Below are 13,912 nucleotides of genomic sequence, written 5' to 3'. Positions count from 1 at the left end.
AAGTTAATAAAAAGACTTTTAAAATACTCTTACCCAAAGCCTTACATAAAAACTACTTCATTATTGATTGTTTTCCATTTTATAATATATGTTTTTTATTACTTAGTGCCCTTAGCTTACTTAAAAGAGTTGACTAAAGCGATTGTTCAAAAAGTCCCCTCTTTAATTCATAATTTATAAAGTAAGATCTCAAAATCTCCAGGGAAATGAGAAATATATTGTCTTATACATCACTTTACGATTTCGAATTCCATGGATTTAAATTTAAAATCTTGCCTAGATGAGAGCTGTTATTTAGTGGACGAAGACATTCTTTGACCGACATTTCTGACCAATTAGTGGACAGAATATTTGCAAATATTTTTCGACCAATCAGTGGACAGAGAAAGAGATCTATCAATCAGTATACCAGCAAAATATTTTACAACTGCAGAACGACCAGTTAGTGGATAAGGAAATTTTTCCACCAATCGTTGGAAGACAAAAATATTGGAAACTTTAGTAGATGAAGTAGCTCAACCAATAGTTTACAAGAGGAGTGTTTTCGAGCAATACCGTGGGTAGTCATAGTCTAGCAAAATTTGTACTTTTTAAAAAAATGCTGTGAAATATTGATTTCGGTAAAATGAACTACATATTATAAATAAGACATCTCTCATATATTTTGATTTTATTGATAAACAAGCTAGCATTGATTTACACATGATTCACCGGAAAATTCATTATGAACAATATTTTTCACTGGAATGTGTTGACATCTTTATTATTTTGCGTTGTCAATAATTGGGAATAATCATTAAAAGTATCTGGTGGGGTGTCAGGGTCTGTAGCAACTCCTTTAACGTCGACACTAGTACCAGTCTCCTTGGGCGCGTCTGGGTCAACGTACTTATCATCTGCTGTCGTCGTCTCTTGGGTATGATCGAAGGGTTGTTCATAAATGGTTGGGGCACTCTCAGATTGATTTGTGGCACGTTCTTCAAGCTTCAAACCAGAGGCCCCGGTGGTTTTGTTATCTGGGTCTATTTTTGGGTAGCTCTCAGTATTTCCTATTGTCTTTTGGATATTATCGAAGGATTGTTCATACGTTGCTGGGGGACTGTCAGGGTGATATGTAGCATTTTCTTCAAACGCAGATTCAGAAGACCCAGTACTTTTATTTACTGGGGCTATGTTTGGGTAGCTCTCAGTATTTGCTGTTGTCTCTTGAGTATGATCGAGGGACTGTTCATACGTGGTTGGGGGACTGTCAGGGTGATATGTAGCATTTTCTTCAAACGTAGATTCAGAAGACCCAGTACTTTTATTTACTGGGGCTATGTTTGGGTAGCTCTCAGTATTTGCTGTTGTCTCTTGAGTATGATCGAGGGACTGTTCATACGTGGTTGGGGGACTGTCAGGGTGATATGTAGCATTTTCTTCAAACGTAGATTCAGAAGACCCAGTACTTTTATTTACTGGGGCTATGTTTGGGTAGCTCTCAGTATTTGCTGTTGTCTCTTGAGTATGATCGAGGGACTGTTCATACGTGGTTGGGGGACTGTCAGGGTGATATGTAGCATTTTCTTCAAACGTAGATTCAGATTGCCCGGTGGATTTGTTTTCTGGGAGTATTTTTGGGTAGCTTTCATTAGCTGTCGCCTTTTGGGTACGATCGAAGGACTGTTCATAAGTGGCTGGGGGACTGTCAGGGTGATATGTGGTATGCTCTTGAAACTCGATAGCAGGCGACCCAGTACTTTCGTTGTCTGGGTGTATTTTTGGGTAACTGTTAACTTCTGCCGTGTCTTGGGTATGCCTCAAGGAATTCTCGTAAATAGTTGGGGGACTATCTGGGTGCCTATCCCCAACTTTTTCCTCTTTGAAATCATTTTCAGATGATCCGATTCTGTTTTCTGGATGCAATTGTGGGTAACTCTCAGTATTTATTTTGGGTGTCTGTGTCAATCCCATGGAATTCTCGTAAATATTTGGTGGACTATCAGGGTGCCTTTGACCAAATTCTTTATTTTTGTGGGCCTTTCCATAATTGTCCATGCTGACATAACTATCAGCTTTTTCACGTTCGGTACTTTTGTCGTCTGGGTGGATATGCATATGAGGGTAGTCATCTTTGATTTTCGACTCTTTCAGTTCCAAAAATTCTCCGTCTATGTCAGATTCATCATTATTAATATCTGACAGTTCATCTTCATCGAAATAGGGCAGGCTGTTAACTTCTTTGGATTTGTGCTGTTTGCCTTGAAGATCATTTTGATTATTTTTACTTGCAAAAAGTTTTTTACCTCTTTTGATCTTCGCCTCTAACTTTTCTATGTTCTTTTTAAGAGTCTTGACAGCCAACTTCGCCTTTTTGCCGAAAAGCGGCACTTCATTGCTTTGAAATTCTTCTTCCTGAAAACCAGGAAGATCTGAACTTTTCCCCAGTTTTGCGATCGCTTGGAACTTCTTAAGATTTTCTCTCATATCAGCCAACATTTCGTGCAAATCTCCTGCCTTGTTTCCATGTTTGCAGCAGGCTTCATCACAGTATGTATAACAATAAGGTGAAGAATAAAGGTGGCATGTATTGCACTGATTGTAGGGTTGATATGAGGTGTATCCGGTCTGCTGGGCTTGGTACTGAACAGGGGCCTGAGTGAGAGGCTCCGGTGGTTTTGCTATCCCTGTACCTACAGCAGCTGTTGTTACAGTTGTAGCTTGTGTGGATGGGACTGTCGGCTTTGCCGGTGAGGAAGGACTTTTTCGTTGCTTGACCTGTGAGCAGCAGGACTGTGGGCAGTATGTCGGACAGCTATAGGTATAATGAGTGCATGCCGTAGGGCACGGGACATGGTGATAGCCGTTATGATATCCGACGCTAGGGTAGCCTGTATTATGATATCCGGTGTGGTAGCCTGTATTATGGTATCCAGTGTGGTATCCGGTGTTATGGTATCCTGTTTGGTATCCGGTGTTGTGGTATACGGTATTGTGATACCCGGTGTTAGGGTATCCTGTATAAGACGAGGTAGGACAGGAGTTCTGGCCATGTTTGCGACAGGGGAAGAAGCATTGAGTGTTTGATACTTTTGAAAAAGAAAAAAAAACTTGGTTAAACAACAATTTCTAACAGTCTGTTATAAAAGAAATTTCAAATTTCCCACCCAATATTATGACTTACATGAAGACTTGTGGATAACTACAAAAAGAAAAATACATAGATAAGGTTAGAGGGGATGTTATATAATATTTATTCTCATCACCATCAACATCATCGTCTCATCATCACACCATCGTCATCATATTTGTCGTCCTCATCAATATCTAAATCATCAGTCATCACTATTAATTTTCATCATCTTCGACATTTTTCATGCCATCCTCATCCTCGTGATCATTTATCATCATCATCAATATCTACTTTACCAGTAATCATTATTCTTTTTCATCATCTCCAGCATCATTCATGCTATCCTCATCCTCTTCATCATTCATCATCAACATCAATATCTACTTTACCAGTAATCACTATTTTTTTATCATCTTCAACATCATTCATGCCATTGTCTTCCTCTTTATCATTCATCATCATCACCATCAATATCTACTTTACCAGTTTTCACTGTCTTTCACCATCTTCAACATCATTCCTGCTATCCCAATCATTGCCATCATTCATCATCATCATCATTAATATCTACTTTACTATACTCATCATTACAATTGTCAATATCATTGCCATCCGTACCATTTTATCACTACTCTCAATCCTTACCTGGACTGTCCACTGTGACACTCAGCAGTCTTTCTGAAGGTCTCAAGAACTTTTGAAACTTTACCGTTGGATCTGCAAGCTGAGATCGAAACTGTAGCGACAGAGTTATGGCCGTACCTCGACGCCTAAGAGAGAGCAGTATAAATAAATCTGACTTTTTGAGGTGTATTGCATTTTTCGCATAATAACTAAGTAACGAGGTTTAGACAAAGGTTCTTGGAATTTCAAAGTGTTTGTATTGTTGAAGTTGTGCATTCTTTACTTTACTGTTGGTATTTGTGAATATTTAGACACTCAAATAAGGCTAGCCCTGAGTAAATGAGTCTGTAATCAAAGAACACAGCGGTGTTTGAGTAATTCGAAAACGGTCCATTGAAGTATACACGTTATTTACACGTAATGTAACGTCGTAACCGTGCCATTTCACAGTCATAAGAATAATAGTCTTATTCATTTTTACCTTCCTTGCATGCTGAAAGGTCTGAAATAAAGAAAGTAAAACATGAGAACTAATAAGTTCATTTATTTGTAAGTTGCTTGCATAAGTTTAGAGTTACTACTTAAAAGGCCTTACTGAGTTCGATAAAAAAGATTGCATTTTGTTTGGTTGGATTGCAGTCTGTTTGGTCTAGGCTCGGTACAAACAACACCATATAATGCATGATGACTCGTTTTGACTTATCAATGTGCCTTCATTTATATTGTGCCTAATTTTCTAATATATTAACCTCAATTGTTGTGGATTTTTATGCATGTATATCAAGCACGAGCAACTCATAAAATGAGGTTAAGATATTAATCTTAGTATTTGTCTCAAAAATCCCTTGCGCTTTAGATCTGTCTTCAATCAATCAATTAATCAATACCTACAGTCAATGTCATTAACGTTGTCCACCGAAAAAAGACATTTACACATTTAGACTAAATTGAGCCTGAACTTTAAAGTGTATATCAGGTCTAGAATTTTTTTACGGTTTTGGCATCTCTAGATGATATAAATAAATATTCCAAAAAAAATTTTTCGATTTCGAATTTTTTTCATCTCGAAATCAGCCTTCAAAGTTAGATTTCTGGCGACGCCCAGTCGTGTTGGCCGTGTTTTAGGAGACTGGTAACTAGTGACGTAAATTCGAGAACCGAGAAAAGCGATTGTCAAGGATACGAGTAGACAAAGTATTGTAAACATTGACTCGTTAGTGACTTTCATTCCTTCAAAAAACATAAATTTCAATATATAATTTCACAAGATGGCTACGAACTATTACGGGAGTGATTGCAGCTCTGAAAGCGAGATTTCAAGTATATATTCAGAGGAAGAGGATGGAGAAATTGAGGACGAATGCCATCAACATGCTGAAACACACGAGTCAGATGATAGCTACCCCAGGTCTGAATCTCACGAATTGGTAGGACCATATTCTTCAGAACCACTTGCTGATGCGGACTGGCTCAGTGAATATAACGAAGAAATTTCAAAGATCGAGAAGAGAAATGAAAAGCTTCAAGAAAGATTTGATGGCGTCACGCCGAATAGCGCTTGGTACGTAACTATCAAGATCTAGCTACAAGCTCACTCTTTTTGCAAAATATTTAGTTTCGTTTTGATTTTTTTACTAACTCGCAAATCTAAACGTTTCCTCTTTTAGGTGTAGATGCGGTCATTGCAAGAAAGACTTACTTAAAAAACCTCAAGAGTGTAATTGCTGTCACGAAATAGAGGGTTGTCTCGAGTCACTGAAGTCTTCCGAAGTGCTCGAAGAATTGGAAGTACCTCCCATTTGTGTGACCTTACATCCAGGGTTTGAGCCTGTTTGTTTAAATCGCTGGTCCCTACGTTCATCATGTGCCAAGTACCGCACTATCGACGGATATAAGTATAGACAAACTGGCAGTGAAGAAGAGTGAGTAAATCCTTTTTTTTTTTCTTCTAAGCTTAGTTTTAATTACATGGGCCCAGAACAAGTAAGATAACTATGACTAATGTTTTCTTCCTTATTTTCTTATATCTTTTACTGTTCACGTGCTTTACAAGTCATACCATGCCGTTTTAAAGTATTACTTATTTCCATGATAATGATGTAAATAGCAATTGTAACTGACAGTTGTTTATTTCAAGAATATATTCTTGTTTGTTTGATAAGTTTATATACTAACAAATTATCATTTCATATTTTAGGCTTCTCCGTGCAACAGCTTACAGGGAATTCACCCAATTGGTTCATGGTTATCAAGGAGGAGGATCCAAGAGAATCCCACTGCCTGCTTGTGCATACCACTCGATAAGAAAACAGTTTCCTAGCACCGATTTTTGTGGATACGAAGATAACGAGTGATACATATTATATTATAAACAGAACATTGCATTAGAGTGATTTTACTTGAAGCATGAAAAAAATTGCACTACATAGTAGTAGATATTCACTGTTTTCTTTTGTTTTACTTCGACTCTCCTCACTAATTATACAACTTTGTATCATGGGTCTAATAGAAATGACTCAAATTGCCTTTATGAGGGTTGTTTTGTATTTGTCACTTTGTATTGCACTTACAACTATAATAAAAAATTATAAAATAATTAATTGTAAAAAGTATTACAAAATGATACATTTCTACATATTAATATAAGAGTGAAGTCACTAAACCAGTGAAATGGATAGTAGACTAATACACCTTAGCACTGAGACTCTAATGCCATTGTTTACTTTTTGGTACTTTTTCCAAAACAGCAGGATGGAAGGAAACAGCTTTTCTTAAAATTCAAAAAATAAATTTACATGGAAAATAATTCTCCTACTTCTCAGGTACAGAGCCCTTGTTTGCATTACTCAACTAAATTCAACTATGATAGATCATTTTTATAAATAAAGCATTTTGTAAACATTGCGTACCCCTTGATGTTTAAAGAAAGTAGTAAGTGTGATGCAGGCAACTCCCATGTGCTGAAATAGCCTGAAAACCTTGCTTGCAGAAGCACCTGCAGTTAGGACAGCAAAGCACAGGAGAATATTACCAGCTGGGATCTTAGTGCCTGTCATGTTGGGTTGGCTTCTCCAAGTATTTTCCTTCTTTGGGCATCTGGGGTTTTGGCATGTAGTAGTGATATTGACCATAGTCCCTACTTCTCGGTATGTCACAACAGGGTTTTCAGTCTTGCAGGAGTGGCAGAAGGAGAACAACAATAACAGCTTGGACAAGAAGACAATGTACTTAGGCTCAGTTCTAGTGCTATAGTTGCTTGAATTGAATCTGTAAGACAAAACAACAGCAAAACAAATTATTTTTTGTCAAGATTTAAACTATAAAGATCAAATTTATTCCATACCTCTTTCCTGTCATATGCTCTTCATCCTCCGTTTCAGTTTCTGTCTCTGTATCTGTGTAGGGGTGATAGTCAACGTCATCAGGGATACTCTCAGGCTCTTCCTCTGTAATGTCATAGTCAACTGTGTCCTCATCATCTTCCTCCACTTCCATATTTACATACTCATCGTCTTGTTCCAAATTCTCTCCGATCCTTTCTCCAAGACCTTCTTCATGGTCGTTCAGCTGTGTTAAATTACACTGAATACCACAGGACGATTTTGGAGTGGGTTCCTTTGCCAGAGAATCGATCTTGTTTTTTAAATCGATGCATTTATTATGTAGCAATCGTTTTTCTTCTTTGAGCTTTTTGCAAGCCAAGCAATCTGGAGTCTGGGTGCTGAAATCCCGCGCTGAAGAACAATCCTCGGCACTGATTACTGTATCAGGCTCCTCTGCATTGTCTACAGGTAACCTGTCTTCATTCTCAAGCTCTCTAACAGGTCCCATGGCTTCTCTGGACTCACCAGTACTAGCAGCGATCATGTCTCTAAGAATCTATATAGTAAACAAACGATAGTGCTACAGTTGGGGCATATAGTCCAATATGTGTGACATTTTTTTATTATCAATCGACGACTTACCTTTCGGCGATTTCTTTGAGAATTGTTGGCTTCAGCTGAACTAGTCGATGGAACTGGGTAAAGTTTTGGGTATGACACAATTCCGGTCTCATCCCTTACTAAGTGTGCCAGCTTTCTGTCGTCTTCTCCGAAAGAGTAACGCTGACTGTAGTCCTCTGGAGAAAAGTGCTCCGAGCATATTGCCGAAGTCGCCGTAGGCGTCCATTTTGCTCGTCTTTTCAACACAAAATCGACCCATCTTTTCCTTCTAGCCTTTGCTATTGGTCGGTCATCATTAAAATAAGGGATCGTATGAAGTTTTATGCCTTTCTTCGTTATATTTGAACACCCTCCAACCACGCACCTACTAGGCATATTTACAATACTTCGAAAGGCCGATCTAAACTGTGTCACCGAATTTACGTCACAGAAAAACTAGTGCCAGTCCATTAGCGTCTCCCAAAACACGGCCAACACGACTGGGCGTCGCCAGAAATCTAACTTTGAAGGCTGATTTCGAGATGAAAAAAATTCGAAATCGAAAAATTTTTTTTGGAATATTTATCTATATCATCTAGAGACGACAAAACCGTAAAAAAATTCTAGACCTGATATACACTTTAAATGTAAAATTCAACTCGTGAATCGAAAGTCCAGAATGCCTCGACCATTTAGTGAGGATTTAAGATGGAGAATGGTATTTCAGCGTTTGTTTTATGCCAGAACGTTCGAGGAAACACGTGATATTTCTTTCAGTCTAAATGTCTAAATGTGTAAATATCTAAATGTCTTTTTTCTGTGGACAACGTTAATGACATTGACTGTATATTTATCCTACGAAGATGGAGGACTTCTTCACTTGACCATAAATTCTTTTTTGTTTTTGTTTTTGGTTTCTGTTGATGTTCCACGCTTACCTGACAGCTTTTATTTTTATTCCTCTCAAACCTCCGCCAACTCTTCCAGAACTCCTTTGAAATACTTCGTTAAACTGAAAACACATCAAATTCGTTAGTCAAGAATGCTCATATATTAAAAACTTTGATACACGTGCCGAGGACCGACGAGGCAATGGATGCAAGGGTTTTCAAACCCCTCCGCTCAAGATAATTGACAATTAACAAGACAATTATAACTTCCGCCGCTGGCCGCAACCCCATCCTCGACTCTTCCATGTATAGGAGGGATCAGACATTTTAGCGACAACTGTTAAGTGCATATTTCTTAAACACTGTGCTGAACACAATTTGAAAGTAACTTGACATGGTAACCATCTTACATACCGTGACCTTGATTCCAAGTTTCAGGTCTTTGAATGCCTTGGATTGCTTGTTTCTAAAGTTGGGGTTCCATCGATACTTCTTGAACAATATTTCCACTCGGAAAGTTAGTTTGCCTAAGAATATATAAATCATTGAAGGAATTGGTAGAAGGTTTAAGTTGAGTTGGAGGTTATTTCTGTTTTCTTCGTGAAATCCGCGTTCCTTCTTCATAAATACAAACAGTACCATCACTATATAACCATTGCTATAAATATCATCATCTCCACCACTACTATACAATCTCTATCAATCTCTAGTATTTTTACCTTCAATAGGCATTCTACACATGAAAGGATGACGCTCACTACACACTTTATCAGACCAGCAGCTGAGTGGTTTATTGGTTGTCCAGGCAACGCAGTTTTGAGAGCTTCCTCCATTGGTCGTGACAGGTGCGCATATTCCAGGAGCAAAGTCCAGGCCATCAAGCCATGCAAAATGACCCTCGTGAAGCCTATCGTGAAGACCTGGAAGCAAATAAAGACGTCTTTAACCGTTCCCGCACAAGAGCGTTAGAGTACGTTGGCGAACTTAGCTATTTGCCTTAGGTAATGTAAAAAACCTTTTCATCTTGTATGGAATCTCTTTCCCTTTAATTTCTGACAAACCTCATTATGGCGTTCCGCTTACTAGCATTTCTTTTGCCTGTAACAGTTGATGCTATGTAAGTAGTGTTGCTTTTTGGTTATCTATTCTTACAAGTACTCTCTAAGGGCTCTCCAGGTTTTTGTCCGCTTCGCATCAATTACGATCTGCACTTTCATATTACAGTTCGATCATTGAACAAAGGCCACAGGTTAATAAACTTATAATTCATAATTGAAATAAAATTGAGACATCGAATTCGTTCATTGAACAAGGGCCACGGGCTAATAAACTTATAATCCATAATAGAAATAGAATTGAGACATCGATTTCGTGCAGCTAGGAAAACCAAAGACCTCGAGAAGACTTTCAAATTACAATTCGATCATTGAACAAGGGCCACGGGCTAATAAACTTATAATCCCTGATAATAGAAATAGAATTGAGACATCGATTTAGTGCAGCTAGGAAAACCAAATACCTCGAAAGAAAATTATGGAGCACAGGAGAAAACGAACAAGAAATCATACCCACATGAGATGGTGAATATTGGGACCAAAATGCAAATTAAAGATTAAAATGCGGCGCATTAGTAGACGCACGGGCATCTGTGTTTCCCAAACGAAAATTAGCAGTCTTTTCCAGCAGTAGAAATAGAGGACACACGTACCTATCCACATCCATCCTTTTCCTTTGCCTCTCTCCTGAAGAATCCTCAGGAACTTTTCTTCTTCCTTGTTCCTAACAGAAGTAAGAGTCGCGTTCTCATTGGCGCAATGGACGATAGCTTGCTCCCAAGTGACTTTCTCTGGGTGAAACTTAAAACATGACGATCCAAATCGACTATATCCTTTAGCGCAAACAGCTGTAATACAAGGAATGGGATATTTTAGTAAAATAATAAATAAATTTAGTAAATGATAATTCTGATTACTCCAAATTTTTTCTCGACGTTTCGACGTCATTAGGCATTATTCTCAAGAGCGAAGAGATCAATTGAATTGCAAGTACTTATAACAGAGAACTCAAGTCCTATGGGAAAGCCCTAGCTTTAATGAAGAACACCTCAAAGACCAGATATTCAAGTCTATCCCTGCAACGCCATATTTTTGGTCTGAAATGCCTAGATTGGTTCCGTTGGATCATCCGAACAAGAAAAACATTCAGATGTATCTGGTTCACCTTTTGGACTTGCTTGGGTAACAACTGCAAACAAAAAAAACAAAAAAAAAAAAAAAAACGATTAACAGGTTTTGCCTTTCGTATAACGTATTATCTAACAAAGAGCCCTAATCTCTCATTCACCCTGATACACGTGGACAAAGGAATTTGATAGAGGCAACGGGGACCGCTATGGCCCCACCTTTTGGACAGTAGACAGTAGCTGGTTTCACATTCTCTTTCACATCGTGAGTTTTTCTCGGACAAAAATAAGTCACTACAAAGCAGCTTTATTTATAACAACGAACCGCTCATCAGCAAGGGTCATTACTGTTACTCTTACTTTTCACTGGCTTCACATTCTCTTTTAGATTGTGGTTTTTTCCCAGACAAAAATAAGCAACTACAAAGTAGCTTCATTCATCACAGCCAACCGCTAGCTAGCAAGGGTCATAACTGTTACTCTTACTTTTCACTGGCTTCACATTCTCTTTTACATTGTGTTTTTTTCTCAGACAAAAATAAGCAACTACAAAGTAGCTTCATTCATCACAGCCAACCGCTAGCTAGCAAGGGTCATAACTGTTACTCTTACTTTTCACTGGCTTCACATTCTCTTTTACATTGTGTTTTTTTCTCAGACAAAAATAAGCAACTACAAAGTAGCTTCATTCATCACAGCCAACCGCTCGCTAGCAAGGGTCATAACTGTTACTCTTACTTTTCACTGGCTTCACATTCTGTTTCACGTCATGAGTTTTTCTCGGAGAAAAATAAATCACTACGAAGTATTTTCTACTTTTTCCCTGCGATACCCCAATTCCAGCCCTTGCTGTTGCGTTCCATATCATGTTGATAAAAGGTCTTGCTTTCCCTTCTCGCTGAGGCCTACACCAGCTGTGGTCCTTCATGGTGGTGTACCATCTAACTGCACATGTTTTTGGCAACTGGCTTAGTCTTCCATTGAAGACACAATGGTTGGTACTGAATCTGAAAGTATGAAACAAATTTCTAAACTTCTGGTCATCAACTACATCATGTCCATCATCGAGCGTATTTATCATCAATATCATCATCATCATCATCATTTTCAACTAAGTACATCGTCATTATCATTATCATTTTCAACAATCTCATTTCTTTAACATCAATCCTTTCGACTTACATGAAACTAATAATCAGTACTTTACAGATAAAAGCAGTTATAGTGCACATTCAATTGAAGAACAATTAATTTAGGTACACTTTTTTACCGGTCACCTCATCCCCTCCCCAAAGCAGAGCATCGTAGGCTATGAGAAAGTAGACAATACTATCTTACGTACTGTGCATTAGATACGACAGAAGAATCACCACCACTTTTCGAAAATCTTTCTGCAGATTTCTGAGCCATGGCGCTGATGGTTGGAGACATGATGAGAGGTCCCGAGGAATGAAGATGACGAAGATCATTGATGTAAGTTAAAATATCCCTTTGTATTGTGGCTGCAAAATATATGATACTTTCATTCAACACTAGTTAAGTTATATATAGAAGGCTGATCACGTGATGGAAGTCATATTGATAATGGAGGTCATAATGGGGGTTACTTTCATTCAATACTAATTTAGTTATATATCAAAGCTTGATCACGTGATAGAAGCCATGTTGGAGGACAGGTTTAATAATTGGTCATAATGGTAATACTTTCTTTCAATACTAGTTAAGTTATGTATAGAAGCTTGATCTCGTGATGGATGCCATATTGGAGGACATATGGGATTTTAACACACATTTTTAAAAGTTTGACCAACAAAGGCCCCAACACAATCGGTATCGAAGTAAGCCTTTTTTTAAATTCACATGATGGAAGCCATTTTGGAGGACAGTTGTAATAATCTTAAGAGGAAATATTTAAGTTAGGGGGAAAGAGGCTTGTCCAATACGCTCAGCCACATGATCGAGTTGTTACATTCATGCGTTTGGCGATATGTGCACATACCTTCAAGGTGAACCCAATTTAATGCGAAGAGTAAGATATAGATATAAATAAATGTAGACATCTTTGAGACTCAGTCTTCAGAAAACTGCAAAATATTTTTGGAAAAGAATTTCTGTAAATATTATACGTGTGAGAGCATAAAATGAAAAACAATGATAGGAAATAGAATGGAAAAAGTGGAAATGGAATGGGAATATAATAAATAAAAGGGTGAAGTAGAAATTGAAACAAAAAGAAAGTGAAAATATAAGTCACAGAAATGAAATTGGAATGGAAAAAAGAAAGAAATGAGAAGAATATAAAGCTACAGTAATAAGCAGTTTTATAAGATTGATTGAAGGTCAATGTTACCAGTAGATCTTGCCCAAAACAAACTGGGATTTATTCAACTTAAATATCAAATTAATTAGTCTTCCTCTGTTTTCGAAGCTTATCAAATTTGTATTTATATTTTTCGAAAAATTTATCTCTTTTTATATTATTGATATTTTGAAATATATATATATATATATATATATATATATATCGAATATTCTAGAGAAAAATATATATTCAAAATATAGTATGAAGTAAGAGTAGTTTTTCTTCTACGAGTGAATAACAATTCGATAAATTGGATTGTAAAGTTTAGCTTACTGCAATTTGATTCTTGACTTCTTTCTATACATTCGTTCGTTTTTTTAAGAGAAAAACCCTTTCCTTATGATAAAAAGCTGTGACTAATCATTGCTTTACCGCTGAACTGACAGCATTATAATTATCATCATAGGACATTCGTAAAAGTTATTCCAATCTTGTTTTAACTTACCCTAGAGTTTTTAACTAAGTTTACCTTGATTTCATATTCGTATAATAATTTTTTTCTTACCATTTGTAGCTTGGGAGTAAAAATCCTCGCTAAGAAAAAGGGTTTGACGATTAAAAAGTGAATCAAACACAAACAGGATGTCATTTATTATTAATTGCATTTATTTCAATTGTTTTATGATTGTTTTTGCGGTGATTCCATTAGAAACTATAGAAAACCATAACAAACTCATTGTTGAAAAACTGGTTACTTGAAGGTAAAGTTGCTTCCACTACAAACAACATAAATTGCTTTGCATTTGCTTCGCCATGCGTAAAGAAACAATGTAACGTCTTTGTTCGTAATGTACTTTTATAAAAGCGAAAAAAAACATT

The 13,912-nt window shown here is 37.2% G+C and overlaps 3 protein-coding genes across 3 annotated transcripts; 1 reads left to right on the top strand and 2 right to left on the bottom strand.

Moving 5' to 3' along the window:
* Positions 1–653: 653 nt before the first annotated feature.
* LOC116289451 (uncharacterized) lies at positions 654–13,666 on the bottom strand. The gene is made up of 13 exons (XM_089031288.1): positions 13,599–13,666; positions 12,731–12,815; positions 12,074–12,233; positions 11,470–11,738; positions 10,770–10,793; positions 10,258–10,452; positions 9,269–9,469; positions 8,964–9,076; positions 8,598–8,671; positions 4,218–4,238; positions 3,758–3,882; positions 3,164–3,181; positions 654–3,068 (listed from the first exon to the last, which is right to left on the bottom strand). Exons 2-13 carry the CDS (start codon positions 12,789–12,791, stop codon positions 739–741), a joined length of 3,591 nt encoding a protein of 1,196 aa, XP_088887414.1. The 5' UTR covers positions 12,792–12,815; positions 13,599–13,666; the 3' UTR covers positions 654–738.
* On the top strand, positions 4,956–6,332 carry LOC148910732 (uncharacterized). Its single transcript, XM_089031280.1, has 3 exons — positions 4,956–5,297; positions 5,404–5,658; positions 5,934–6,332. Exons 1-3 carry the CDS (start codon positions 5,005–5,007, stop codon positions 6,088–6,090), a joined length of 705 nt encoding a protein of 234 aa, XP_088887406.1. The 5' UTR covers positions 4,956–5,004; the 3' UTR covers positions 6,091–6,332.
* LOC116303837 (uncharacterized) lies at positions 5,847–8,199 on the bottom strand. Its single transcript, XM_031713448.2, has 3 exons — positions 7,702–8,199; positions 7,080–7,615; positions 5,847–7,003 (listed from the first exon to the last, which is right to left on the bottom strand). The coding sequence occupies exons 1-3, from the start codon at positions 8,053–8,055 to the stop codon at positions 6,613–6,615; spliced, it is 1,281 nt and encodes a 426-aa protein (XP_031569308.2). The 5' UTR covers positions 8,056–8,199; the 3' UTR covers positions 5,847–6,612.
* Positions 13,667–13,912: the final 246 nt, after the last annotated feature.

Source organism: Actinia tenebrosa, unplaced genomic scaffold (genome assembly GCF_029948245.1).
Source record: "Actinia tenebrosa isolate PJP-AT-01 unplaced genomic scaffold, QUT_ActTen_1.0 PGA_scaffold16__25_contigs__length_10494907, whole genome shotgun sequence".
Taxonomy (NCBI): domain Eukaryota; kingdom Metazoa; phylum Cnidaria; class Anthozoa; order Actiniaria; family Actiniidae; genus Actinia; species Actinia tenebrosa.
Note: the sequence above shows the minus strand (reverse complement) of the source record. Positions and strands in the feature narration are given on the sequence as shown.

What these genes read in the sequence shown, in the direction of transcription:
- LOC148910732 (XM_089031280.1), top strand. Translation starts at nt 5,005, where the DNA reads ATGGCTACGAACTATTACGGGAGTGATTGCAGCTCTGAAAGCGAGATT. An exon ending in GTCACGCCGAATAGCGCTTG is followed by an intron (nt 5,298 to 5,403) that starts GTACGTAACTAT and finishes TTCCTCTTTTAG; the next exon opens with GTGTAGATGCGGTCATTGCA. An exon ending in CAAACTGGCAGTGAAGAAGA is followed by an intron (nt 5,659 to 5,933) that starts GTGAGTAAATCC and finishes TTCATATTTTAG; the next exon opens with GCTTCTCCGTGCAACAGCTT.
- LOC116303837 (XM_031713448.2), bottom strand. Translation starts at nt 8,055, where the DNA reads ATGCCTAGTAGGTGCGTGGTTGGAGGGTGTTCAAATATAACGAAGAAA. An exon ending in CTCAAAGAAATCGCCGAAAG is followed by an intron (nt 7,616 to 7,701) that starts GTAAGTCGTCGA and finishes TTTACTATATAG; the next exon opens with ATTCTTAGAGACATGATCGC. An exon ending in GAGCATATGACAGGAAAGAG is followed by an intron (nt 7,004 to 7,079) that starts GTATGGAATAAA and finishes TTTGTCTTACAG; the next exon opens with ATTCAATTCAAGCAACTATA.
- LOC116289451 (XM_089031288.1), bottom strand. Translation starts at nt 12,791, where the DNA reads ATGTCTACATTTATTTATATCTATATCTTACTCTTCGCATTAAATTGG. An exon ending in TACCCAAGCAAGTCCAAAAG is followed by an intron (nt 10,453 to 10,769) that starts GTGAACCAGATA and finishes CTTGTATTACAG; the next exon opens with CTGTTTGCGCTAAAGGATAT. An exon ending in ATAAAAATAAAAGCTGTCAG is followed by an intron (nt 4,239 to 8,597) that starts GTAAGCGTGGAA and finishes TCTTTATTTCAG; the next exon opens with ACCTTTCAGCATGCAAGGAA.